Source organism: Phalacrocorax aristotelis, chromosome 1 (assembly GCF_949628215.1).
Source record: "Phalacrocorax aristotelis chromosome 1, bGulAri2.1, whole genome shotgun sequence".
Lineage (NCBI taxonomy): Eukaryota > Metazoa > Chordata > Aves > Suliformes > Phalacrocoracidae > Phalacrocorax > Phalacrocorax aristotelis.
Genome location: NC_134276.1, coordinates 191,521,818 through 191,548,547, shown reverse-complemented (window position 1 = coordinate 191,548,547; position 26,730 = coordinate 191,521,818). Strand labels below are relative to the sequence as shown.

The window sequence follows — 26,730 nt, the reverse complement described above, 5'->3', positions numbered from 1 at the left end:
GGGAAGGGAGGAGAGCGGTGCCTGCGTGGGGCGCGGGCAGCGCGGTGGTGGGGGCACTCCCCTCAGCCACCATTGCGCGCCGGCAGCCCGCTGCGGGGTCCCGCTCCCCCTCCTCCGCCTGGCTCTGGGCCGCCTTATGGCGGACGGGGACGGGGTGGGTGGGGAAAGCCGAGCGCCCGCCGGCGGGAGTCGCTCGCCTGGGCCGGCGAAAGGGGCGGCTCGGCTTGGGCAGCCCCGCCTAGCGCGGCGCCGGAGGGGTTAAGCGCCCCCGCTGCCGGTGGGGTCGCTGCCGGCGGGGAAGGGGTTAAGCGCCTGGCGGCGGCGGCGGCGGCGGCTGCCGCCACTCGGCTCCGCGCCGCTCTCCGCGCCGGAGCCGTTACAGCGGGAAGATGGCGACGGAGGGTGCAAGCGGCGAGCCGGGCTCCGGAGAACGGGAGGACTCAGCGGCCACGGCAGCGGTAACCAGCTTGGCGGGAGAGGGGGGCTCGACCCAGTCCGGGCGAGGAGGTTTCCCTGTGGAGATGGGACGAAGCGGCGCTTGGTGACCTGCCTCCCCCGCTCCGTCCCTCCGCCCTCCTTCTCCCCCGGGGCGGGACGGGGCTCGGCTGCGGCGGGACCCGCCGCAGCCGAGCCCCGTCCCGCCCCGGGGGAGAAGAGAGAGGAGCGCGGGGACTCCCTCCCCGCCTGCCTCCCTCACCCCCCCAACGGGGGGCGGCGGGTTCTCTTCCCCCATTGTTCCTTCGGGGTCGGCTTGCGGCGCCGGTGAGGGGACACGGAACGAGGCTCCGCTCCCCGCTCTCGCCTCTCTCACACCCACCCCGCTTTTCCCGCCGCTTGCCACGGCGGGGGGCGGCTGCTCCTCGTCTCTTCGGGCAGGCTGAGGTGGTGACAGCGGCGGTGGGACCTGTCAGACCGGGGCGGGAGGGAAATGCTGATCTTTAACCCTTCGCGGGGGTCTTGCGTTCTCCTTCCTGCCTGCCTGCCTTCCTCCCGTGTGGCGCTTTGGGCGCCGGGGCAGCGTCCTTTCCCTCCCGCCCGGTGTGAGGAGACGCCTCCGCTCTCCTAGGGGCAGGGTCTGGCTCCCCGATTTAAAATATCCCCAAAAGCCGAGCAGAACCCCCACCCCGGCAGTGGCAGACCTCCCTCAGCTCTCCCTCGGCCGGCGCATCCCGGACCCGCCTGGGGACCGGGCGGGCTGATCAAGCCCGTGTCAGTCTCCTGGGTGACAGCCGCCGTGAGAGAGGGGTGGCCGGGTCCAAAACCGGGCTGTAAGTGCTCGGCCTCCCGGCGACGTGCAAAGTTTAGAGCAGTAAAACGGCTGTGGTGCTCGTTTTGCTTGGGATCGTCGCTGAAGGTGATGACCCCCGAAGGGAGGGGACACTAGCTTCTGTGAAATTGAGGTTATTGCTGGCATTTTTTTTTATTATTTTGTTTTCTTTCAAACAGGCACTAATTCTTATCTGAAACCCTGTTCCAACTGTGCACTTAATCTTCTTTGCGTGTTTTAACTTCTGCAGTCTTGTGGAAATTGAGTTTTACTTTAAAAAAGTAAGCCTTACACAGTGAATATTTATAACGTCACTATCTTTTCAAACAATGACATAACCATGACATAAGTGAATATTAAGGTAAGAATTCATAAAAGCAGACTATTAAATACTTTAAAGCCCTAGTTTTGAGTAAAAAATATTTATACTAAATTCTTTAGTGTACTCACACTATTACTGCCTTAAGCTTCAGTTTTGAAAGCTCAAACAAGTAGCTCGTAATCAAGTAGCACTCCAATATTGTCCTGTTCGGCAGTGCAGCGCAACCCACTCGTGCAATTTGGTGTTCTCATTGTGGAAGGTAGGAGCGGTAGATCTACACTGCACACTGCTTTTAAAATATTTTTTTTAAATGGAAGAGATGCGAGGAAGTAACCTGTGTGTTGCTCCCTAGCAAAAGTAATAGCTATACTTAAGCAATAACAAAATATTCTTTATATTACTTTTCTTTTTAATTTGCTTTCAGTCATCAAATATTTAATATCCCTTTTCACCTTTTCCCTTGCCAATATAAATGTTATATTGTTGATTTCATCTTATCTCTCGTACAGGAAAATAAAAAGAACTCGTCTGTGCAATGAAAAGATTTATAAATATATTTATACAGTACTCCTTATGAAGGGTTAGTATAAATAGCGTATTTTCTGTCTTTAAACTCAAGATACAGAATTATGAATCGAATCATCTTGCTTATCTTACTTTTAGGATGAGAGTAAGCAGGTCTATCTTGTAAGTCATGCTAAACTTCAACTTGTAACAAAATATTGTTTTCAGTACAGTTTCAGATTTTTTTCTTTTTTTTTTTTAGTTCTCAGAATCCTGATTGCACAAGTGGTGCAGTAAAAAACTGTTACAAGAGTATGTGTAATAGTAATAAGTTAATGTGTAAATTTAATGGTGTAAGCAGGAGAGATATAACACAGGACAGTGTAGTAGGGTTTCTTGATACTAAATGCTGTCATTGTGTCTTGGTACACTATCAGTGACATCACTGGAAAAAAAAAAGACTTTTTTTGCTGCTTTTAGAAGCACTGTAGAAAAGGATTAAAAGTGCCCCTCTCCCTTCATTTTTCACATTTACCAAGGAATTTGACTGAAAAAGTCTAGACTGTTCCTTAGTGTGTTACATTTAGGAGCAAAGCCGATGATCTTGTCATTCTGAGTTTCCTTGGATGGAGCACAGCATTTGGTAAGCCCACAATTTCTGTCCCGCAAAATATTGGTATTTTTATGGTGGTAAGGATGACAGGGGAAAATGGCAGGGGAGTGGTTCTGGTCGTTTTTCATACCTGCATGACTTGATTGCACTGAAGCCAGTGAAACTGTGTTGGTGCAATTTGTACTAGAATTGAGAGAAAACATATGTGTGTGTTGTTTTAAAACATCTGAATGACTTCCATCTGCATAATATCTACCAATAATGATTATATAATAGCAAGAAATAATCTAATTTGACAGTCTTTTTGTTGAAACATTGAACATCAGCCTGCTGTGCATAGAGGGCTGGCTTGTCACACGTTACAGTTTCAGTGTAGCTTTAACAAAGCCTATGAAAAGCCTGTTATATTGAACACAAAGTTTGTTAAAATCATTCAGTAAAATTTCTGGGTCTGATTTTGCTTGACCAGTGGTCAACAGCATAAACGTTATTTTCCTCTGAAAGACAGTATCTTCCACTGTTTGTAAAGCTGTACATATAGAGGATGATGGTAGAGTGGAAGCTTGGCTCTTCTACAGTGAGTAGGGATTTTGCTGCTGCCTTCATCGGTTAAAATTTCATTGAGAATGATGTGTGCATACCCAAGAGGATCAGTCTGGGTTGCTGTGGGTCACATAACAGTACCAAAAAGTTGCACTACAGAAAAAGACTGTTAATATTTAAAAAATGGATAAATGGAGAGAAATTCCGTGATACTTCATGGTGACATTGTGTAGGATTTTATGCTTAGCTTGATGTATTGACTATCTATCGATCTTCAAGATGGCAGTTCTACTACAAGCATTCTGGTCAATATAGTGAAATACTAAATAATAGTTTGATCAGATCAATTATACAGGCTGCTTTAGATCATTTGGAAAGATTCTTACCTCAAAAATATTGTAAGTAGCAGAAAATAAGACCATAACCCTTGAAAAGAAAAGACTGTATCTTATTAGGGACTACATCCTGGAAAATGGTCTCTTGCAAAAGGACTTTGATAAACTACCACTGTCTTCATCTGAATACAAGTTCTCAGTGTAGCGTTATTGTTCAGGAAAGGTATTTCCATCTAGACAGATGCGCGATGCTGTTGTGTTGCAACACATAGGTGAGATGCAGAGACAGCACAGTTCTGTTTGGTTTAGTCCTGCTGTTCCTTTGTTATTGAGAGATTGGTCTTGATCCATTTTGCAGTGATATACTTCAAACCTTTCTGCCTCTCCTCTCCCTACCCTGAACTACAGCATTTCTGTGCCTTCTACCCCACAACCTGCAGCACAGCCTCTCTTTCCTTGTTGTGAAGGTCCCTGGGGGATGAGAAAAGAAAGCTCTTGAATGTAGTCCACTTTGTAAACGTTCCTTTCTCTTCCAAATGCGGACTTGTCACACTGTCTGTCCTTAAAGGTGAAGTGCAGCGGGGCAATTCTGTGAGCCGGATGTGTTAAAGTGACATGGAGGTGCAAATATGTAGGATGCAGTGTGTCCTCTTGTTTTCTCAACTGCTCTGATTTAATTTGTGTAAGCTTGCTTTGGCCTCAGAGGTGATATAGCAAGACAGGAATAGAGATGGAAATGGCGACGGGAAGGAAAGAGCTTGGGGAGTCAACTGTTTGAGGTCTGCCTCAGCACCCACTCCTACCCAAGAAAGGGATCAGTTGATTTACAATACCTGTGTAATCCTTGAATATGTAAATGGGAGGGTATCGGGTAGGCCCAGGGAAGAGGCACTGCCTCTACAGTATGTGAATTAAAGCTTTCTTGGGCATTGATTTTTGGTTCTATTATAACACAGGGCAAGGTGTAAAATTCTGGAAGGCTTAAAGTTAGCTTCTGGAAAACTTCTAAAGATAGCTTCAACAACATGTACCTCTATCTGGATCTAATCTTATATGATTTGCCTTAGAAGTGACTTATATGAAAGCACCTTTCTGAATAGAAATTACCTGTTAAATTTAAGTAAGTGTTTAAATATGGTTATTGAAGGGTTGTGGGCCTAGATCCATAAAAAAGGCTTAGTTAGCTAACTTGCACTGAATAAAAGATGACTAAGTACCTTTGTGCCTGTTAATAGATTGCAAACATGTTTTAACAGCTATGACAATATCTGGGTATGTGTAAAGGTCAGTGTCTTACTAATTTTGGAGGGGTCGGGGGCTGGGTTTTTTGTTTCCAAAATAAATTTCCCAGTTTTGAGGTATATTTATGGTTAATGTTGAAGCTGTTAAAAGTTTTGCAGTTAGCTCAAGCCAAAAAAAAAAAAAAAACACCAACCAACCCACAGCAACTAAATGAAATCTCCCCCATATCTTTTAAAGAAAACCTTTGAAAAACATAGAAAGGAAGGGAGCTATGCTTGGGAAAGAGGAGGGCAGAATAAGCCAGTAACTTCATGTGGTGAACAATTCAATAAAAGCCATTGAGCTAATGGGTGGTCATAATTAAATGCATGTACATTTCCCTCATGGTCATGGTCCCTCGGGTATGATTATATGAAATTTTATATAAGTCCTGGATGTTAACATCAGATGATATTCTCTTCAGCAAGAAACTCAGTCTTGTTTGAGGAGCAAGTTCCACAGCATTGCTTTTCCTTGAAAGATATTTCTCTGCTTTCATGTTTGTTTCTGTTGCCAAAAACATTCCTATAGATCACATCAAATGGCCATGTGTTTCTGTGTCAGATAATTTCTGGAGAAGCATAGGGTCGTGGACTCTTACCCTAGTTTCAGACTAAAGAACAAGCCTTCCACAACCAAAACAATAAATTGTGGTTTTCCCTGAAATATTAATGAATACTGCATGGATATTATATCCACTTCTTTTAATACTCTCTCTGTTTGCAGAGCTTTCTTTATTAGGAAAGGGTTAGGATTCATTTGACCACATACCCATGTTTATGTTGAGCTAGGTCTTGAAACTTCCTTTTGTAGTTGATGGAGTAAAGCAAATAGTTAGGAGGAATAACCTGTTATAGAAACAGGTTTGTGAGCTTCTCTGTTTTTGAGTGAAGTGACTTAGTCAACTGACTCTTGAAGGAATGGATGGGGTTCAAGACACTTAAATTTAGTCATCTACATGTATGCACAGCGTTTAATATCCTGTTACAGTCAGTGGAAATCTGTCCGATATGTCAGTGGAGCCATGAGCAAATGGTTCTAGTGGCTGGTTAGCTTTCTTGGTTCGTTTGACTGGGCTGTTCAGTTCTCAGTTGAATATAAAGGGATGTTAGGTACCTAGCTTATATAGCTGACACCTCCCTTTAGGTGTCTTAGTCCTATCTTGAGGGCTTCCTTTAGTGGTCCATATGTGATGCTCTGGGGTATCCCAGCTGGCCTTCTGCTACCAGTCCAGATGGCATGGATGATTTTCCTAAGTCCTGCATCACATCTACTTATCCCCAAAAGATATTTCTGATCCCCTGGATGTTTCAGATCACACTAAATACTTCTATGTAGGCAACTAAATAGAATTAGCCAAAACAGATCTTTATATTTGGTCAGGTGAGTTGTACCTGGGGGATGTACTTGATGTTGTAAAATGTATGGAATCAGGGGTGTTTCCCTGCCTGGTGCAGTTGTTTCATGGGTCTGACAGGTGTGAGGCCATCATGATATTAAAAGTTTACTTTGTATAGCCTAATAAGTAATACCAAACCTTTTTATGTTTAGAACCTCATCTCGGAAGTCTTTGTGAATCCTCAAGAGGATCCTTGTGTGTATTTAGTGGAACTCAATATAAAATATGTAACAAATGTAGATGCGTACCTTTCCCTTGCCTTCTGAAAGGGCTCTTTTTTTCCCTCTTTTTTGACAGCTTTTACCTATGTGTTTTCCAGTACACCATTTCTATACTTCTCCCCCACTGTCTTTCCATTTCAGTCCACAATTATGCTCCACAGGTTTCTTTCTCAAGCCCTGGGTTATTACCCAGCTCCATCTTTAAAAAGACTATGTAGTTGCTTTCTGAGCAGGAAGGAGCTTGTTATCCATGGTCATTTGTGATTAATCTACAGCTAACTTGTTTTTTGCCTCTGTTCTGCTTCGGGAAAGTACAAAGCTGTGGCTTTTATACTTTACCTATTCGGCCTTCTGAAGGCAGCAGAGTTTATAGCAGCTGCTGTGGTAACACAGTAAACAGCACTCTTCACTCCTGAAGTTGCCAGTATGATCACCTGGGCTAGGTCAGCAAAACCAAACTATTGGCACTGCCAACCCTCACAAGCTTTTTTTTTTTCCCCCCGAGGGAGGGTGGTGGGATAAGTATAACTGTAAAGACTTTTTTACCATCTCTGATCTAAATAGCTATGCATGTGGGAAAGAGACCCCTCAGTGCCTCTTGGTGACCGTCCAATTTCCTCCTCTTTCTGCCTTTTCCAAAGACGACTGAGGTGGGAAAATGCCTGTCCAGTTTGATCACTGCTGTCCTACGTGATCCTTCTCTTGCTCAGAAGAGGTGCTTTTGTATTCTTTTTAGTTCATTGCAGAGCTTCATATCATTTTTAGCAATGCAGGTTGCCTGTAGTCTTTTTGTGATGCATACACAGGTAGCTGAACGAGTTTTAGCTAATGAGCTCTTTGCTCTATTGTCAGTAGATGTGCTGCCAGGCAACCCACACCCCTTACAAAACTGATCTGAAAAATAACATGGAGTTTTAGGGACATAGAGGGCTGAAGTTGTAGTCTTTTTCAGGTACTTTGTTCTAATAAATCAAATAAACCAGACATTTTAAAATCCAAAAGAAGTAGAGAAAAATATTCTCTTGTGTTTTGGTTGTGTATGCCAAATATGACCCTGGGGCAACATATTCATGTATCTCTGTTATAAAACCAATATAATGGATGGCTCGGTTACACAGTTGTTAAATTGTTGGTTAAATTGTTACAGCTTGGCTCTCTACCAGAGGTATTGCAGCTAAACCCCAGATGACGCATAAGCCATGAGCTACTAATGCAGTCTTTATTTTCTGGAGATCTAAGACTCCACCGGAAGATGTTAGGAAGATTACTTTCCTAGATCTAAACAGCAGTTTTCTCTATGATTTAGGCAAACAGTGCTCCATCTGAATAAAAACATCAGGCAAGCCTGCCGTGACTGACATCTTGATCCCCAGGAGATGGCAGGGAGCGTTTAAGAGGAGGGGTACTTTTATTTCATCATATGCTTTATCTACTCAAATCTTAAAAATATCTTTACAACTATGCTTAAGAATATATTAAATCTCATATATATTAAACTATATATTTTGGTCCAGTTTGGGTAAGTTACATTGTAGCTTCATAAGTGCTAATGCAGAGATGTGCATGGGGAGAAGGTGTGGTAGCTTCTTCAGCAACTGCCATGCACACTCTTATCCTCTGCGAGGGGATTCAAGGTTGCTTATCCATAGTGAACAAATCTAAGATGTCCTTAAAGTACTGGAAAAAAGTGGTCATTCCAGTTTCAGAATTTGTCAGAGCAAGTTATGATAAGAAAGCATCAGTGGGCATAGAATTATTGATAAACAAGACTTGAAAAATTATGGCCTTCCCTTTCATCCTAAAAACCTCTTAAATTCTTTATTTCTCTTTTTCTATTTATATGTCTTTTCTGGTTGATTTTGTACATCAGTTTTGGGAAATTTTGTTTGTTCTTAGTACGTACGTGAAGACTTGTTGATAGAGTGTGGGTAATAGATTATGTTTTCTGTGCTTAATAAATCAGAAGGCATCAAACAAAAGTAGCTGATGGCAAATTGACAGCAAAGGTGGTGATTCTTCATTAAATGTGTAGTCGTGATGTGGGAGGTTGCGGACACTAAAATTACACAGAAATTCAAAAAGGAACCAGGCAAACTCACAACAGGTATGTCAGTCAGGGGCTACTATGTGCAAGATCACAATTTGTGGCTCAGAAGGTACATAAGCTGAAAATTGCTGGAGGCTGGGAGAGTGTTTCTGGGAAGTATCATTATGTGCTTGTCCTGCTCTGGTACTGATTTCAAGGCATCCATTATTGGCTCCTTTTGGAGACAGGATGCTCAGCTAAGTGGGCTTTTAGTCTGATATGCTAGAACTGTTCATATATGAAGTGGTTTTGCTAGTTCTTATTTCAAGTTTTTCAAATGAAAAATATAAAAACTAAGTTGCATATCTTGTTGGTATGTCTATTAACATTTTTTGTGTTTATTTATATCTAACTATAAAGTACCAGAGAGCACTTTTAATTGTTTGTTATTGCTGTCTTTTCATATGTTCTAGTTCAGGGTGTGTACTTGAGCAAAATTTACTTTAACTGCTTGATCAGATGCTTAGTTAAAAAAGCTCATCACTGCATCACATATGTTGAAGAATGCCTCTGGTTTGTTAAAAATGTAAGAATGTCTTCATTTATGTCTGTGAAACTGCAGAAATGAAAAGTCTCACCTGTGATGTACAATCAGTCTTTTGACAAGGAGCTGTTGTGTGTTATACCTCCTGACAAGCTGAATTCACACTGGAGAAAAGAGTAGGATCATGTTTCTTGCACTGTGCTTTTGTGGATGCCTCTTAATTTTGACCCTGTCCAGCAGAAACCTTGGGTGCCTTTTTTGTCAGAGGAGGCAAGCGTATTTTAGAAAGGGAAGATAATGTGGTGGTTAAACTGCTGAATGGAGACTTAAAAGACTTACTGAATATTGTGTTTTATACTCCTCGCTTTCTGCATTGTTTGGAAAAAAAAATCTCTGCATCAGTTTTCCATCTGAAAAATGGAGACGGTTTTTCTCTATTATAAAGGAAGTTGCGGTCCTTGAGCTATTAGATATTTTGAAGTGGTTCATAGAAGAAGTAGGGTGGATAAGTGGGTCCGGCTATCTGACTGAATTAAATTTAGTAGCCAGAAGTGCTGAGAGTAAAATCTGCTGCAGCCTATCAGGTAAAATCTAGTCTACTGACACTAGATGTCATGAGGAACTGTATATGTTTAGTAACATCTCACTTTATATTTGCCTATAGATTGGTCATCTCTGTATAGAATTGTGAGGAGCTCTGTGAGAGGCTGCTGCAGTGTATGCTGGGAAAAAGCCTTCAGAAAAACCATTTGTTTTTCTTCATCCATTGGCATGGAGTGCAAGAGGTATTTTTTGCATTAGAAGAATAGCTGCTAGGCAGCAAAAATAGAGGATAACTATTGTTCAGTCTAGAAATATTGGTTAGAGTGGATGGCCCTGTCCCTGAAATGGTTACACTTAAGAGAAATCATTGCTCTTCTTGTTGATCCACGTTGTTCACGTAAAGGAAGAAGCTCAACCCAATGTACTTCAAATGCAAATAGGTAGAGTTCTGGCATTCAGTTCTCACCAGCCATTTGTGAACCTCTGTGTTTTAACTACAAAGTAAAAATGGAACACAGAGTAAATCTAATACAGTTATATAGCTTTTAGGTAGTTTTGATCTATGGCCTTCTAGCCTGAGGGAAGAAAAACTGTTTTGCCCTCCTCTTGCCTTGAGAAAGCAGAAATGGTACTTGCTTTAATTTTTATTGGAGTTTCCTGCCATGGCATTAAGCTCCTGGGTAGCTGAACTCTTAGGTTTTACATCCTTCAGGGAAAACAGATAGTATATCTAGATACACAGTTCAACTAATTTGGCAACTGGTTACTTCATAATGAAGATAGCTGAATGTCTGTATCTCAGAGCTTTGTTAGGAGACATATCTACATCATAGCAAGGACTCTGGACTCTTATATTTCCCTTGCAGTGAACAGTGTATTGGAAATCAAGCTTGTCAGCTGAATCTAGCACATGGAATAAACATTGTTTTCTCTCTCTTAAAATGATCCCTGTGTAATTTCACTTAGCGTCTACTAGTGTTAGCATTGTGGATACTGGTGAACAAGAGATTTGTATCAATCTTATCTTCTCACTTTGATTTTGTAAATATTAATAGCATTCCCCCAACCCCACCTCCAAAATCAAGACTTCCAGCCTTGTAGTCTTTCCTCATACAGTAGTTACTCCTTCTCTCTTCATCCTTTTAGTTGGCCGGTTCTATACCCTGAGATGAGGGCGGTACTTAAGACGCGGGTTTACCATGGTTTTTATATAGTGGCAAAATGAGGATGTTAACCTTTTTTGTGAGAAATTATGTGCCAGCTCCCGCATGCAGTAGATGTCCCTGCCACTTCTCTGTCCTTTTTCCAGGTTATTGGTGAAGAAGTGGAATAAAGTTGGACCCGGAGGTGCCCCACTGCTTACCTGTCTCCATCTTGAAGAGTGGTTCTTACCCATAGTGTTTGCTTCCTATCCATGAAGTGTCTTTTCATCCAATACCGTTGGATAGGAGCTTCTATAATAATATTTGATACATAACCTTGTCCAAAAATTCTTGAAAATCCAAATATATTAGTGTCCAGTGGATCCCCTTTATCCATTTGTCTATTGACATTGTTACAGAACTGTAGCAGTTTGTGAAGTGGATTTGTTTTTACAGAAGCCATACTGATATTACCAGCATACAGTGTTTCTGCATATGCTCAGTGATCTTATTTGTCAGTATAAACTCATTCTCCTGCTGTGCTGGTGCTGGAAGTCAGACTTACACTGATCTTTGTAACTGTAGAGTGAGAAGATATTTTTGCTCTGAACTGTTGTTTGTCAGTGCCTCTTAAACCTGAACTTACCCTTCAGACAAGCAAATGGGACTGCAAATAAAGCATACGGATAAGATTTAATGTCTTTTCACGAGTTGTGCTCCAAAACTTCACAATCAGCCCAGCATACTGTGATGACTTGGTAGTTGTTTGCAAGCAAGGCAAAAGTTACAGCGGATTAGGTGCGCTATGGTTTAGGTTCTTTTTCCCTTTCTTGCCTTCATCCCTGACGTGCTATTTCAGGACTGCTGAATTGTTTTGGTGTCTGTGAGGCTGCATATGGGAACCGTTAGTCACAAAGCTAGTTTCCTTACCATTCACCCTCATCGTTCACAAGACTTTGCAGGATCGATTCCTTGCAACAGAATAGGATTTGAAACAGTATCATACTGGAGGGCTTTTTGTTTCTTCACTTTAAATACAAAGAATCAGATGATTTGCTATTAATTTTGACTTTATATACTACAAATGAAGTGTCATGGTTCAGCCCCAGCCCGCAGCTAAACACCACACAGCCGCTCACTCACTCCCCCCACCTCTGTGGGATGGCGGAGAGAATCAGAAGAGCAAAAGCAAAAAAAAATCTTGTGGGTTGAGATAAGAACAGCTTAATAATTACAATAAAATAATAATGGTTATAATAATAATAATAATGATAATATAATAAATAGGAAAAGGGAAAAAGGAAAAAAAACCCCAAAACACAAATGATACAACCCCTCACCACCCGCCAGCCAATGCTGCCGGTCCCCAAGGTGCAATTGCTGCCTGCCTCCCCCAGCCAGCTCCTCCCAGGTAACATACTGGGCATGACGTTACATGATATGGAATATCCCTTTGGCCAGTTTGAATCCACTCTCTTAGCTGTGCCCCCTCCCCTCCCGGTTTCTTGTGCACCCGGCAGAGCATGGGAAGCTAGAAAAGTCCTTGACTAGTATAAGCACTACCTAGCAACAACTAAAACATTGGTGTGTTATCAACATTATTTTCATACTAAGTCCAAAGCACAGCACTATGCCAGCTGCAGTGAAGAAAAATAACTCTATCCCAGCTAAAACCATGACATGAAGCCACCTCAACTTTTGATGGTTATAGATGGTTTGAGGAACCCATACTTAGGATGCTGGCATGTCTTATGTTTCAGATCTACAGTAACTATGGCAATCAGTTAGTTAGTGTGTTCATCAATGTTTTGTTTCTTACAGAAAAGAGAGTTTGATGTGGATAACTTGAGCAAGCCAGAACTGCGAATGCTTTTGAGTATAATGGAAGGAGAACTAGAAGCACGAGACCTTGTAATTGAAGCCTTGCGGGTAAGTTACTGGGTTGTTGTGGTTTGCTTTCTTTCTTTAGTTCTCTTTTGCCACTTCCTTTATTCTGTGCATAGAATGTTATTACTGGAAGAGTAAATTGTGATTTTTTAAAAATTTAGGTTGACTAAATCTCAGTAATCACAAAATATGTTCTTGTTTAATTGTTGCCATTCAGTAATGCTGTGTAATTTTGGTATAAATACCAACAAAATTTCAAAGAAGTTAAGTGTGAAAGCTGCAGAATTACTTCCTCTTTAAATTCTTTTATATTGTACAGTCTATTATTTGTGAAAGGAAGGAATAACTTCAAAGGAAAATTCAGTCCATTTGTCATTTATTCTAATGGACTATATATTTGTGCATCTAGTCTATTCAGTGCACTCGTTTTCTGTGAGATGGAAGGAGGGACAAATTGGATGGTCATATCCACTTAAGGAAAAGTTTTTGTGGTGTTTGTTTGCCTTTTTTTTTTTTAATAAAAGGTGAAGTACAGGACATATACTCTTAAGAACACTCACAAGTACTTGATTAGATTTTTGCTGTGCTAGACACATGTGAGGGTTGGTTTTCTGCTTCAGAAGGTTGCAGTCTGAAAGGCAACTTGGAAAGTTGACTAGAAATGTACAAACAGAACTGTATTTTAAGCAAAAGATGATAAATTTTTATGACTGTAATGACTTTAAAATTGATCCGGAACAGAATAAAATTTAACAGAGCTGCCAAACAGGCTGCAGGTTTAAGGGAGAAAACAGCCTTACATGGTTTGAAAATATTTGTAGCATCATAGCTGGATAGAGGGAAATTATGCCCTTTAAGGTTTCTTAAAGCAAAACTTCAATTTAATAAAATAAAACTAATACTGCTAAAAATTAGTATGTGTAATGATTGTCAAGTAGTTTGGGAACATATTCCACTTGTAATGTCACAGTAACAATTGTAAATGCATTTTTATTTGATTTTAATTTGTTTTGTGATGGCTTCAGATCACTTGATGCAAATGGAGCTTTTAAGTAGCTGTCATTGATGTACCTGCATTAATAACTAAAGACTTTATAGGTATAAACCTCTCTTATGAAATACAATTTTCATTTTGTAATCACAATAAGACACTGGAAGCAATATGTTTTGGGGGGATTACTGCGCTTTGAAGTTATTTGGTGTTTGGCCTTCAGGTATAGGCATATGTTGAAATGTACTGCCTTTTCATCTAGCTGTTTTACAACTTCACATCTCATTTGCCTGGACTAGGACTTGTTATTTTCCCTGACTGCTGGTTAAGGTTTTGTAAAAGGGGAAACAATGTGCACACCACATCCAGAATCTCTTTTTTTGACACTTCTAACTTTGGAGGAATGCAAATAGAATACTCAGACAATTTTCTCTAATACATATTCATGAACAAGCAACTACACTACATACCAAATAATGGATGTAGTCTATATCAGATTCCCGTGCACCTGCTAAAATGGATGGCATGTACACTGTGTTTTTTGATAACTCATATAGATCGATACGAGAAAAAGGTCAATTTCACCTAAGGTATATAAAAGTTGAAAATTGGTTTTGTTTTGGTTTTTTTCTTCTCCTGCATCTCAATTTCCAGTTCCTATATTTTGTAGTAAAAGGTCTAAACAAAACCCACGTAGAACTCTGATCTTCCATGCTGCCTTCCTGGTTAGCTGTACTAGTACTGGAAAACTGAAGAAATGCAGCCTGATATCTTGGAATATGATACTTTCACATCTTCTGGCTTCTTACTTGGGAAGACACAAGTCAGCAGTGTTAGCAGCTGGAGTCTCCAAGCAGTGCACAAAATAAGCCACTAGATAGCCAAATATAGGTCTTCTATAAAAGGGAATAACCAGAGAATTCAATTGGAATTTTGTCAGATTTGGTACTTTGGTTTGTTTCAACAAATTAGCATAGATACTTTGTGTATCCTTAAAGCAAGAAGGAAATGGTTTTCATATAAGGGAAAAGACTTCTTATGTTATTTCTAAAGCCGATCAAGCTCTGTTTCAAAATTAGGAAAGTTTGTGAGTGTGTATTTACGTGTGTTTGGGGCATTTGTTATAGGTTTTTTTTAATCCTACTAGTACTGCAGGGCTGTTTCAAAGCCTAATTTCTCTGATAGGTCAAAGCCTGATAATTTCCAGCCCTATACTAAATATGTGCGTTGTCTTTTCCTCTTAAGTTATCTTCCTGTCAGTTTTCAGTCACTGTGTTATATGCATTTATTAAGCAGTTTTATATGTTCTTGAGCTTTTTGTAAGACAATAGAATTGGACCTTTTAATCTTACTTAGAAAGTAACTTAATTCTTGTGGCTGTCATCTCAGATTTTTCTCTATAATCACTTCAGTTTACCTACATCATTCCTAAACATGTGTGCCCTTATCTGTACTAATTTTGCAGGTTTCACTGAGCATTTGTAAAAATTGTGTGATAAATAGTACTTATGTATCTACTGGAAATATCTCTCCTGGAAAGTTCTGGCATTGAAGTGAATCAGTCTTGACTGATCACAAAAGAACTGATAATACTGAATATAATTAAAGACTGACTCACATGGTGCTACTCTTAATCTGCGCCTAACATGAAGTTTCTCCTTGTAACAAGACCTGTTTGATGCTTCTGTTAGCCTGTCCTTTTCCCATAGCATAAATTCTTACACTGACCTCTCATTTCCCACCTCACTAATTTTGCTTGAAGCCACATCATGTGTTTTACTGAAGATCTGAGATAGATGTGGTTGATTTTTCTCTATCTGTAAAGCCAGTTTTGCAAAAAACCCCACACCTACCTTCAATGTCCATAAGTAGGATTTCTTTTCAGGCTGGCTCTTACAGGAGTGTGGTTCTCACAGTGCCAAATGTTTTTTCTTTTGGTATATGTGTTGTATCATCATAATCCACAGCTTATCCATGGTATTCCCTGGTAGAATGGAACAGAGATTTCTGAGAGAGTTAAGGGGTAAGAACTAGGGGGCAGGAACAGTATTTTTGGATAAGATATGGAGCTGGAACTTGTGCCTTACTGGTTTTGTTTTTTTTTTTTTTTCCTATGCCATGTTTATAGTGTATGTATATGTGTTATGGAGTTCTCACTTAAATAATTATTTAAATTGTGTTTTAAATTAATTCTTTTAACTTATTTTAGAAATTTGAAATTAGAAATTTAGAAAAATGAGAATTTTTCAGGATTGCAGTTTGATGCTTCTTGATACATTGTAAAGGTGTAATTGCCTGTGTGGGTTCTGATGGATTAAGCAGAAAACACTTATGCTGTCTTTGTTTTTGAGGTTTGAGCCTTAGTTGAGCAAGCTCTACTACTCAATCGCCCATAGAAATAGAAAATTAATAATCTGAATGTGTTGTGGTTTTGTCTTCTGCTTTTTTTCATTCTCTTATTTTAAAAATAGCTGTAAAATTATGCACAGTTTCTGTGTCACAGGTGCCAGTGAAAGAAATGAAACTCCAGAATAATACCATGTATCAGTGCTGCTGTGATACTGCTTTTCAGAGAGGGAGACAATATCCTTGGCTTTCAGAATTGTGTTGTCTTCAGATGCTTGTCTTCCGGTGGTCCATGTACAATGTATTCATTGTATCATTTTGTATTTTATGACTTTCAGTCAGAGAAGATGGCTACTAACTCCTCATTTAGTACTTTTTATGATGTTGCATAACTTCTGCTTATTTAAAGCATAGTTTCAAAAAGGTACAGTCCAATGAGAAAAAAGAAGGGCTTCAGAGTTTCTTACTCTGCTTTGAAAAGATTGAACTAGGGAATTTTAAGTCTGTCCACTGGATATTGTTCTAGTGCAAAGTGTCCATTCTGTCTATTCTGTGTAAATGAAAAAATAAAAATTAAAAGTGAGAAAGGCCAGTAGTTCAGGATTATGCGAAGAAATCTTGTTAAATTAACTAGTCATCCTGGGGGGCAGGGGAAAATAAGTTTAGTTAGTAAAGTTAATAGTGTTGATGTAATAGATTTTTATTAAGGCACTTGAATTTGTGCCACATGATAAATTAGAACCAAACCCAAGGTGTCATATATAACAATTAACTCTTTTAATTGCATCTTTGTGCATAAGGCATTGTAGAGTCTCCATATTTTTTTAATTATACAAAGTTTTGATACCCTAAAGTCTTCTTTTGAAACAAGAACAAAACTTCAAATCCAAACTGCAGTTATAAGAAATATGCAGGTGACATCTATATTACTTTCATGTTTTCACAATACATTGTTGTTGTTCCTTTATAACATGCACAACCGCAGATACGTAAGGACACATAGCACTCCTATTTCTAAAAAAGGGCTGTTGCTTCCTGCTTCAGCGATTGAAACTTTATCTAACTGGGTCAATGTCTCCTACTATTGCTGTGAAAGTAGTATGGTGCTTTGATATAAACAGAGAAAGCTGAGGGGTTTTTTGCCCTTAGCATGTATAAATTTGTTATAGTGTACTCTGGCTTGTACAGTACAGAATTCAGTATTTTGCTGAATTAATCTCCGTCCGAACACTATTTCTTTTTCGGGGAACATTGGCTGTCTGGGATTTGGAAGTCGGAGAAAGTCAGATTTGGAAAAAGTTACAGTAATTATCAACCAGAGCAATTTAAGTTGCTGGATGAGTTAAGTCCCGTGAGGACCTTGGAAGAGCAGACCTTTGTCATGCTTAGGGTCAAATTTCCAGATTCATTTTCCCAGTGAACAGTTAATTTGCTGTGGAGAGCAGCACCAGGATTCACCTCAAAGAAGATGATCTTTGTGTAAATCTTTCTCATTAGCACTCTGATTTTGTATAACTGCTATGCCAAATGACTTAAGATGGTTCTTTCTGAATCTGTAGCTTCTTTATTTTAGTAGATCCATGATCAGGGTTGCACTGCATGTGAAATTAAATTCAGATTAGCGTTTAGATCATTAATTTCATTAATGAGAAATAACATGCCGTTTAATTGCTGTTGGGAATGCATATAGTTAAAAAAGGAAGGAGACTTAACTATAGCTACCTCCATCTGTCTCAATTATCCAGATAAACTGTCTGCCTGTAATAAGGGGATAATATATTCCTAATGTGGAGGTCATGTGGCCACATAATCAAAGCATAGGTCTGGCCTTCCACAACTGTGTTCTCAAATTCATTTGTTGTTTTTCTTCTCCAGCTGTAAAGTGGTTGCCCTATCTGCTGGCTTTCTAGAGGATTTTTTAAAGTGTGTTGACCCTCATGATGAATTGAAGTGCTAGTGTTAGCTGTCAAGCACGGAATTACAAATACTAAATGATGCTTTTAGTGGTGATTCTCTCATAAAGCTAAATCATCAGTAGGTTATTTCTCTTCTAAAATGTTACACCCAAATTATTTGGGATTTTTGTTTATTTTTAAAATAATGTTATTTGCCTATATAAATTTCATTAGGTAGTAAATGCTAAAATGAAAATTTCTAATATACTTGCTTCTAATGCAAATTCTTATCATACTGGATCCTTTAATATACCACACTGAATAGACTTAGAACAACTTCTTCGGATTGTTGGGAAAAACTACCAAGGAAAACAAAAAATGGCTAAAAGAATTGTCAGTACCAACGAGGGATATATTTTAATTTAATTAAGATTGACTACGGTATCAGTGACATTGCTGTGGAGCAATGCCTTTTCTCTGAGCTTACGTGAGCTCCAAATTAACAAATTCTGTGTATGGGATGGCCAGGTCAGGAGGACGCTATGAGAATGGCAAGATGAATTTGTGTGTAGGTGTTTCTTCAGTGTTGTAAAGCCCTACTGTATTTAATTTTTACCATAACTACCTAAGGCAGGAAAGCTTATCTTCTGTGTATGTCCTTGTACTAATGTCTGTTGAATCTTTTAGCTGGTTTCTGCAAAATCTGACAAAATGCTAAGCATTTCAGAAATAGATAGTGTCATATAACCAGGCAGCTGGGTAAGAAAAGCTATACTGTTGTTAGGGCCTTGCTTGAAGGAAGGGCAGAGATTTGTGGTGTCTGTTATTGAGCACTGTATATGAACTGTATAATACAGAGTTAGGGAAAATCAGACTTCATTAATTTAGCTGCTCAGAGAATTTAAGTTAGGCTATCTTAGCTTATGAAAAGATGAGAAGAAAAAGATTTCTGCTGTGGGAATTAGTTCTGCCCAAATTGTAAATACAGTCTATCTCCCTGAATCTAAGCATTTTGACAGGCCTGCAGGCTAATCAATAGAGCTGGGAGTGAATCATACTTTCCATATTATGTCCACATAGAAAATCCATACAAGATAATTTCTGACTTCCCCTAGCAAGGCATGTGATTTCTTGAAGAGCGGTGGTTGAATTTTGTAATGATGGTGTGGATATTAATGTAATGAAAGAGGTAGGCCAAAAGACAGAAATTAATGCATCACGTAATAATGCCTTATAGCTACATTTAAGTTTAAGAACATATTCTATTAGCTTTACCTTAAAAAGCTTCCAGTCTAAGACAGTTTTAAAATAAGGATAAACAGCTTTTAGAAAGTGTAGTGATTACTGTGTAGATTACACAATGTTTCTTTAAAATAGATAGCGCATAGTATGTTGAATGCCAGTTTTCAGGTTCCAACTCTCCTGCTAATCATTTTAGAACTACCAGGATATCAGTATTCAAGTCCATGAGAAATTCAATAGTTTAAAGCAAGTCATAAAAAAAAAGACTTTCAGTATTTGTTAGGAGGATCTTTTGTTTTGAAACTATTTGATTGTTTCAGAAATTTCTTAAATAACTAGTTGCAATGAAAAGACACTCCATTTCCAAGGCTATAATGGTATAATCCAACATTACTTCAAAACTCTGCTCCATTTTCCCCAGAAGTGTATAATAATCAAATTGAATGTTGTTTTGCAAAGTGTTGCATTTTAGAACAACAACAACAAAATGTTTCTGTGTACTAACATTCTATTAGAAAATTCTGGTGATATGAGTAGCTTATAAGATGTTGGGGTTCATTATGATAAAGGCCATTGTTTACACATCTATGTAATATGTGTGTGTGAATGAACTACTTGAGCGAACCTACCTTAGCATTCAGACCAAGAGTGCACTTTTGAAAAACTCTCCCCTTGGTCCCCACGAAACTTTGCTTTGATTTTACACTCTCAGACTGTGTAAACTGAACTGAGAGCAGAGCTAGCCCTAAGTAACATCTCCTTCCAAATGCCAGGGCCATGGGCACACTCCCAGTACTGACTGTGTTGCTCTACAGACTTGTTCCCGTTGTGCAGCACTACCTGCTAATGTTGACATAGTCACTATATACCTATAAATGGCCTTTTCCAGGGTTGTTTCTGTAAATATAGTAGGAAATACGAGGTGATTTGGCCTACCTTTAAAAAAAAAATTACCTTTATACCCCTATCTTCACTTTCTAGAACCAGAAATTCCCCAATGCTTTCTACCATTATGATCATTCTTAGATTTAAGACAGACGGACCTTTCTTGTGAAATTGCCGGATGGGTCATTGTAAAATGCACTTCTGGAGTCCCTTTCTCCCCAAAGGGCAGAATGCATTTTCTGCTCAAGCTAGTTTATTTTCAAGTCCTGAGCTGTGCATTGTGGAATGCTATTATTGGTAAACTTGTCTTTCAGTTTCGGCCGACAATGATTAAGCACTGAACAATACAGTTTTATTTTAATCTCATTGAAAACATGAACTACTTTGATAACTGTATGTGTACATATGTCTGTACAGCTTCTGCAATTCTTTAAGTGTATGTGAAGATCAATCAATATTTAAAAAAAATCTGACTATCATAGTTTTCATGACAGTATACTACATAATAACGTTAGGTTTTTGGTGGGTAACAGAGAATGATACTGGAATAACTATGCAGAATGCAAAGCCTTTCATGCATTTTCAGTAATCATTTAGCTGTTCCTTGAAAAAATTCTCAGGTATATATTAAGTAAAATATTTGGCTAGAGAGCTGTAGATACTCGCAAGGTTTCCTTGCCTAATTTGACCTTCCCAGTGAGTTCTGTCTAGCAAAAGAAGTTTCCTTCACTTGGCCAAGGCAGACTTTTGACTGCTGCAGGTTGAGATTTTAGTTAAAAACTTTTGATTTATCAGTTAAGAGTTTTCATGTCCTTTTTAAGTTATTTACTGTCTTCTGCATCTTGTGATGAGGCGATACTTGGTTTTATGTGTACTCTGTAAGTTACATGTTAAAATAGAATTGTTGCCAACACCATAATTGTCAGTTGTGTATGGATAAAGTTTTTATCCTGAATTATTGCACAAAATCAACAAGAATTGTGCTATAAGACTTAGTACTTCTAGAACAGACTTCGGGGTTAGAGGGGAAGAAACCTGGGAGCTATCGGGAAAAGGGAATGGATCCATGTAGGTAGGATAATTACATGTATGTTAAGCGTAACCTGTCAAAGGAAGCTACGCCACCCATAAATTATGAAGACCCTTCCTGCAGTAATTGTGCTAAGTTGTAGTGAATTTAAAAAGCAAATCTGAACGTTTCCTATATGTATGAATTCCATGGCACTCTTGTACCGAAGAATGGAGCTAAGAGCACGCAGAAGGCGGCTTCAGAGGTTTCTGGCAGCCAGTAAGACAGCCTGTTTTGTAGCAGGTGTCTTTGAAAAATGGTGATTAGGTAGAAGGAGGAGCAGAAGATGTTAAACTGTATGTAACAGAAGGTTATTGTTGTAGACAATATGATGGCAGTTGTTGGCCTTGGTGGCAGAAGTGAACCATGAAATAGAAGGCAGAAAATGCCTTGTTTGCAGCATTGTCATTTTTGCAGGTTGCAATTTCTTTGCACAAACTTATTTTTTACTGAATTTTTGGAAGGTAATGATCTGCAGTTTGTGTCCTTGCTCATCTGATCACTGCTTTTTATTTGTTTACTTCAATTATGATTGGATACGCATTTTCTTTGCTCTTAAATATAGCTTATCTTTATCTGTCCAATGATTCTGGTTATGACTAAAGCTTTTACTTTCTTAATATTAGTTTATTGTAATTTTCTCAACATGGCTGTCAAAAAGTATTATTTCACTATTGCAAGCTATTTAAAATTGATTGCAAGGAAACTATGAAATATGAATAAACCTCAGACAGTTTAGTAGATTAAATGATTTTTCAGTGCTTAGTTTGCAATGATTTTTTTATGTCGTTTATTTAAAGTTTTAAAGTAATGTAGCATGCTCTTTGTTCACCTAATTGAAAAAGCATTGTTAGACACAACCCTAAAGAATGTCCAAATTTATATTTTTCTTTTCTTCCATGTCGATCATGTTTTATGTATTGTAATTTTTTTTAGCTTATATTAAGTCAGCTAAATTTATTTTTATAAAATTACTTGACATGTTTTGGTACACTGCTTTATTGCCAAACAATTCAAGAAACTAACACTATTCCAGTAAATATCTGTATCGACCTCAACTTTTGGGAATTGCATGACTGGTTACAATGTAAGAAAATAGCTTTTGTTGCATGACAGCAAAACCCAACACTGTATTGTGAAATTAAAGGACAGTCTTATACCTTCTCCTTGATACTGCCAGAGTCCATGTTGTAATAATTTGGAAATACTGTTAGTAGTATTGGTGGGTTGGCTTTATATGTAGTATCTTATTTAAAAGGTCATTTCAGATGCCTGTGAAAGCATTTACTTTTCTTATATTTAGTGGGGTTTTTTTGTAGTAGTAGTTCTATAAGTGTGGATTACTAACAATAAATACTTTTCTTTGCATGATGAAAGGTATCAAGTGAACTGTATTTGGATTTTCCTTCAAGTAACACCTTTATTTCTTGCACTTTGTTATGAACAGAACCAAGTCTCACCTTTTCCAATACATGTTGGGGATGTAGCAGCAGCAGTCTGTGGATGGATGAACTTTGTTCATCTGTAGGATCCTGGTAGTTTGACACACATAAAGGCCTCTTCTAGAAGCTACTGACAAAATAAGTTTTCAGTAGCGTTACATCACTTCTTGTGGTAGTTGTTTCCTATTTGCCAAACGGAGATACTAGGCACTGAGCAAAGCAAAACTTTTGGTAAGCCATATTAAGAGTCCTGTATATGTGTGGTTTTACTAAGCTTAAGCTTCACTGCTCGGGAAAATACCCTTCTTCCAGGTTCTTCTAAAATGGGAGACTACAAGTATGAAACTAGGAGACTAGTTTTCTAATACGAAAACTCTATGTCCTTGCATTGCAAGCATCCTTTTCACTCTGTCCTTCGCAGCAGTGACCATTAAACTGATAACAGTATCTTTTTGTTTTTCACATAAGATCTGAACATCTGTATTGTTGCGAAGCATGTGACTGCTAATTTAGCTCAAAGTATTCTGGTGGTTTCTTATTTGGATAATTGCTTTGCCTTTCCCCCTTTACTCCTTCTACCCTCGTTTGATCTTTCTGCATAATCCAACATAAACTAGTGAGTAGAGATACACTAATTGTAAAAATAATAATAAAAAATTCCAACATCATGTTGATGTAACTGTTTCTTGTTTTCTGTGATCTTTATGAGTAATACAGCTGTGACTTCATTGTCAGAGTGCCTTACTTCAAATGTTTTATCTGTTTGCCATTGTTACTCACATTGCTGACAATGAGAAATGTAACTGGGTAATCCTATCTGTATTATTTTAACTGAAATTTTCCATTTTTAGTTAAGGGAACGTATACAAGAGATTTCCTCTATGCCAATAAATGGTACAGTTAAGTTTGCTGATGGTAACACTAAAGTACAAATGATAGCAACACTTCTTTCTTTGTTTGTGTATCTCTTCAAGTTACCGTTGCTGAAGAAAAAATATGTAAGGTTTGTTCTTGGTTTTTTCCAAATAAATTATGATAATAATTTATAAAAAAAAATTCTGAATAAGAGATTTGATTGGGGTTCTTTCAAATCCAACATTGTGAAAATACTCACACAGCAGCAATTACTTTTGTTATGCTTGGGTGCATGTCTTCCCATCCTTTTCTCCCTCCCACTCTCTTTTGATGCTGTTCTGACTGGCAGATAGGTCTTTCCACCTGCAGCTCTTCCAGAGGGAGGCATCTGTCTTAGCAGCTCTCGCAGTGTACTAAAAATACTTAGCCGTAGGCCTTTTATAAAAGCCAACATTCCGTTTGTACAAATAAATGGAAAATTTGAGAAAAGAGAGCAACAATGATTATAGTGAGTTCTCTCTGAAATAGCAGAGTAAAATTTTAACTAGCTATTGTGGAAATATAAGCTGTTATATGACAATTTTAAAATTGGTAACTTTTAAGTAATGGTATCAGTAGAGAGAGTTCTATCTGGAAAATTGCTTTAAAGTTTTAATAAAGGGCATAAAATCCAAAATACACAATGTGGATGATTATTCTGTTTATTTAAAATGTTCCATTCTAGAAATCAAATTTATTTAGTTAAATCTATCAATTCATAATACATTCAGCTTCTTCATTAGGGGTAGTAGCGAGAATAAAATTCTTCTTGGAGGTAATATGTAATACTCTCACAATTTACTGTCCATTGAATACTGTAAATCATTTGAAAACATTGAATTCTCTTACTATACCTCAAATAAATCTGTATTGTTAATAGACTATTTCAGCTGGAAGGGACCTATAACAATCATCTAGTCCAACTGCCTGAACAATTTGTGGCTGACAAATTAAAAGCATGTTATTAAGGGCATTGTCCAAATGCCTCTTAAACACTGCCAGGCTTGGGGCATCGACCACCTCTCTAGGAACCTGTTCCAGTGTTTGACCACCGTCTTGGTAAAGAAATGCTTCGTAATGTCCGTCTAAACCTCCCCTGGTGCAGCTTTGAACCATTCCCATGTGTCCTATCACTGGATCCCAGAGATAAGAGATCAGCACCTCTTTCTCCACCTCCCCTCCTCAGGAAGCTGTAGAGAGCAATGACGGTGCCCCTCAGCCTCCTTTTCTCCAAACTAGACAAGCCCAGAGTCCTCAGCCGCTCCTCACAGGATGTGCCTTCCAGCCCTTTCACCAGCTTTGTTGCCCTTCTGTGGATGCATTCAAAGACCTTCTCGCCCTTCTCTAAATTGCGGGGCCCAGAACTGCACACAGTACTCCAGGTGAGGCCACACCAGTGCTGAGTACAGCGGGATAATCGTGGCTTTTGACCAGCTGGTTATGCTGCTGTTTGCCCTCTTGGCTGCCAGGGCACACCGCTGACTCACGCTGAGCCTGTTGTTGACCGGCACCCCAGATGCCTTTCTGCAGGGCCACTCTCTAGCCGCTCTTCTCCCAGTTTATCCTTGTGCCTGGCATTACTCCATCCTAGGTGCAGAATCTGGCATTTGGACTTGTTAAATTTCATCCCATTATTCATTGCCCAATGCTCCAATCTATCTAGACCCCTCTGCAAGGCCTCTTGTCCCTCAAGAGAGTGAAGAGTACCTCCCAGTTTGGCATTATCTGCAAACTTGCTCGTGGCGCATTCAACTCCTGCATCCAGATCGTTGATGAATACACTGAACAGAACTGGCTCTAGAATTGAACCCTAAGGAGCAACCACTGGTGACCGACCACCAGCCAGATGTAGCCCCATTCACTACAACCCTTTGAGCTGTGCCCTTCAGCCAGTTCTTCACCCAGCACGCCGTGAACCTGCTCATCCCACAGTTGGACAACTTGGCCAGAAGGGTGCTGTGAGGGACAGTATCAAAAGCCTTACTAAAATCCAGAAAAACTACATCCACCATCTTCCCTTCATCCAGGAGGAGGGTGACCTTATCATAGAGGGATATTCAATGAGTTGAACAGGACTTTTTTTTTGTGAACCCATGTTGACTGGGCCTGATGATTGTGTTATAGACTCATAATCTGCATACCTTTTCATTAAAGTTATTAAAGTTTGGTAATCATGTAATTGCCATGCAATAATATGAGATGGTAATTTAACTGACAATTTGATAGCTTAAAAATATGAAAATCTAAATGCTGTAAATGAAAAAGAAATGCAGATTGATTTAATTGAAGCTTTTCTGTTATGCCTTTGGTAGTTTTTGTCTCCTACTGACCTGAAGAAACTTTTAAACTGCTAAGCATAGAGGTTAACATGGTCTTTTTGGTTGGAGGTAAAGTCAGATTTCATTTAGTAATTCAGAAGAATGGCTGACAGATTTCCATGCAAAGAATCCTGAATTGATTTGCATGAATTTGAACTATAAATTTGAACATGTGAAAAAGTCTAGGTGACAAATGGTTATTTAAAGTAATCAGAAAGCTCAAGTCTCTTCTATTCATTGAGCCTCATTATCAGTATGAATATCTGTATTATTTTCAGAAATAAATGTCTGGGTGGTTAGATAATCAAAGCATTGAACTGTGATACTTCCCTACGAAATATTGGCCTATAATTTTTGAATGTTTAAGCATCAGACAACAAAGCTGCCATAAAATAGGTCTAATGTCATCTTTATATAGAACATCTGGATGGCTCAATTGAAAACACATGTTGTGTCACGACTTGAGCTTTCTCTTTCCTCATTTAGAAACTTGGTGCAAGGCCTGAATTTCACCTTTTACATCTATAAGAAGTGAGTAATATTTTGTATTGAATGTATTGTTTTTTCTTGTTGGTACTGATCTGTTAGTAACTGATCTGAGCTTTGTAAAGTGGCCTTTTCATTTTTAAATCTGCAACCTCAAGATAGTGGATTTTCATTACCCGAAGGCAGAAAATTAGTAATGAAGAATTGGAAGCATATGTCTGTGTCACGTTCCAACCCGAGATGGAGGAGGGAAAACGACCAAGGTTCTAATGATCCCCTCGTAGTAAATTAAAGTGGAATGACGACACCAAGCAGTCAATTAAACATTTTATTTCAATGCAGAAGTAACTCAAACTTGAAAACATGAAAAGCATTGATGGTGGGAGTTCTTATTAAGAACTTTTGTAAAAGAAGAAGAGGAGGAACAGAAAGGGCGGGGGGGGGGGGAAGAGAGGGGGAAGATAGGGAGACATCCCCACCCTTGGATCCAGTGCTGATGATGACAGATGCGACGATCCTCTGATGGTGGGCGCGC

General features: G+C 39.0%; 1 protein-coding gene across 2 annotated transcripts in view; it reads left to right on the top strand.

Moving 5' to 3' along the window:
- The first annotated feature begins 243 nt into the window (after window positions 1-243).
- CTTNBP2 (cortactin binding protein 2) overlaps window positions 244-26,730 on the top strand; it is an 88,186-nt gene continuing 61,699 nt past the window's right edge. For both annotated transcript variants that reach the window (XM_075081129.1, XM_075081128.1), the window contains exons 1-2: window positions 244-458; window positions 12,562-12,669. In XM_075081129.1, the coding sequence (XP_074937230.1) occupies window positions 390-458; window positions 12,562-12,669 (177 nt within the window). In that variant the 5' untranslated portion in view covers window positions 244-389. The remainder of the gene's footprint in view (window positions 459-12,561; window positions 12,670-26,730) is intronic.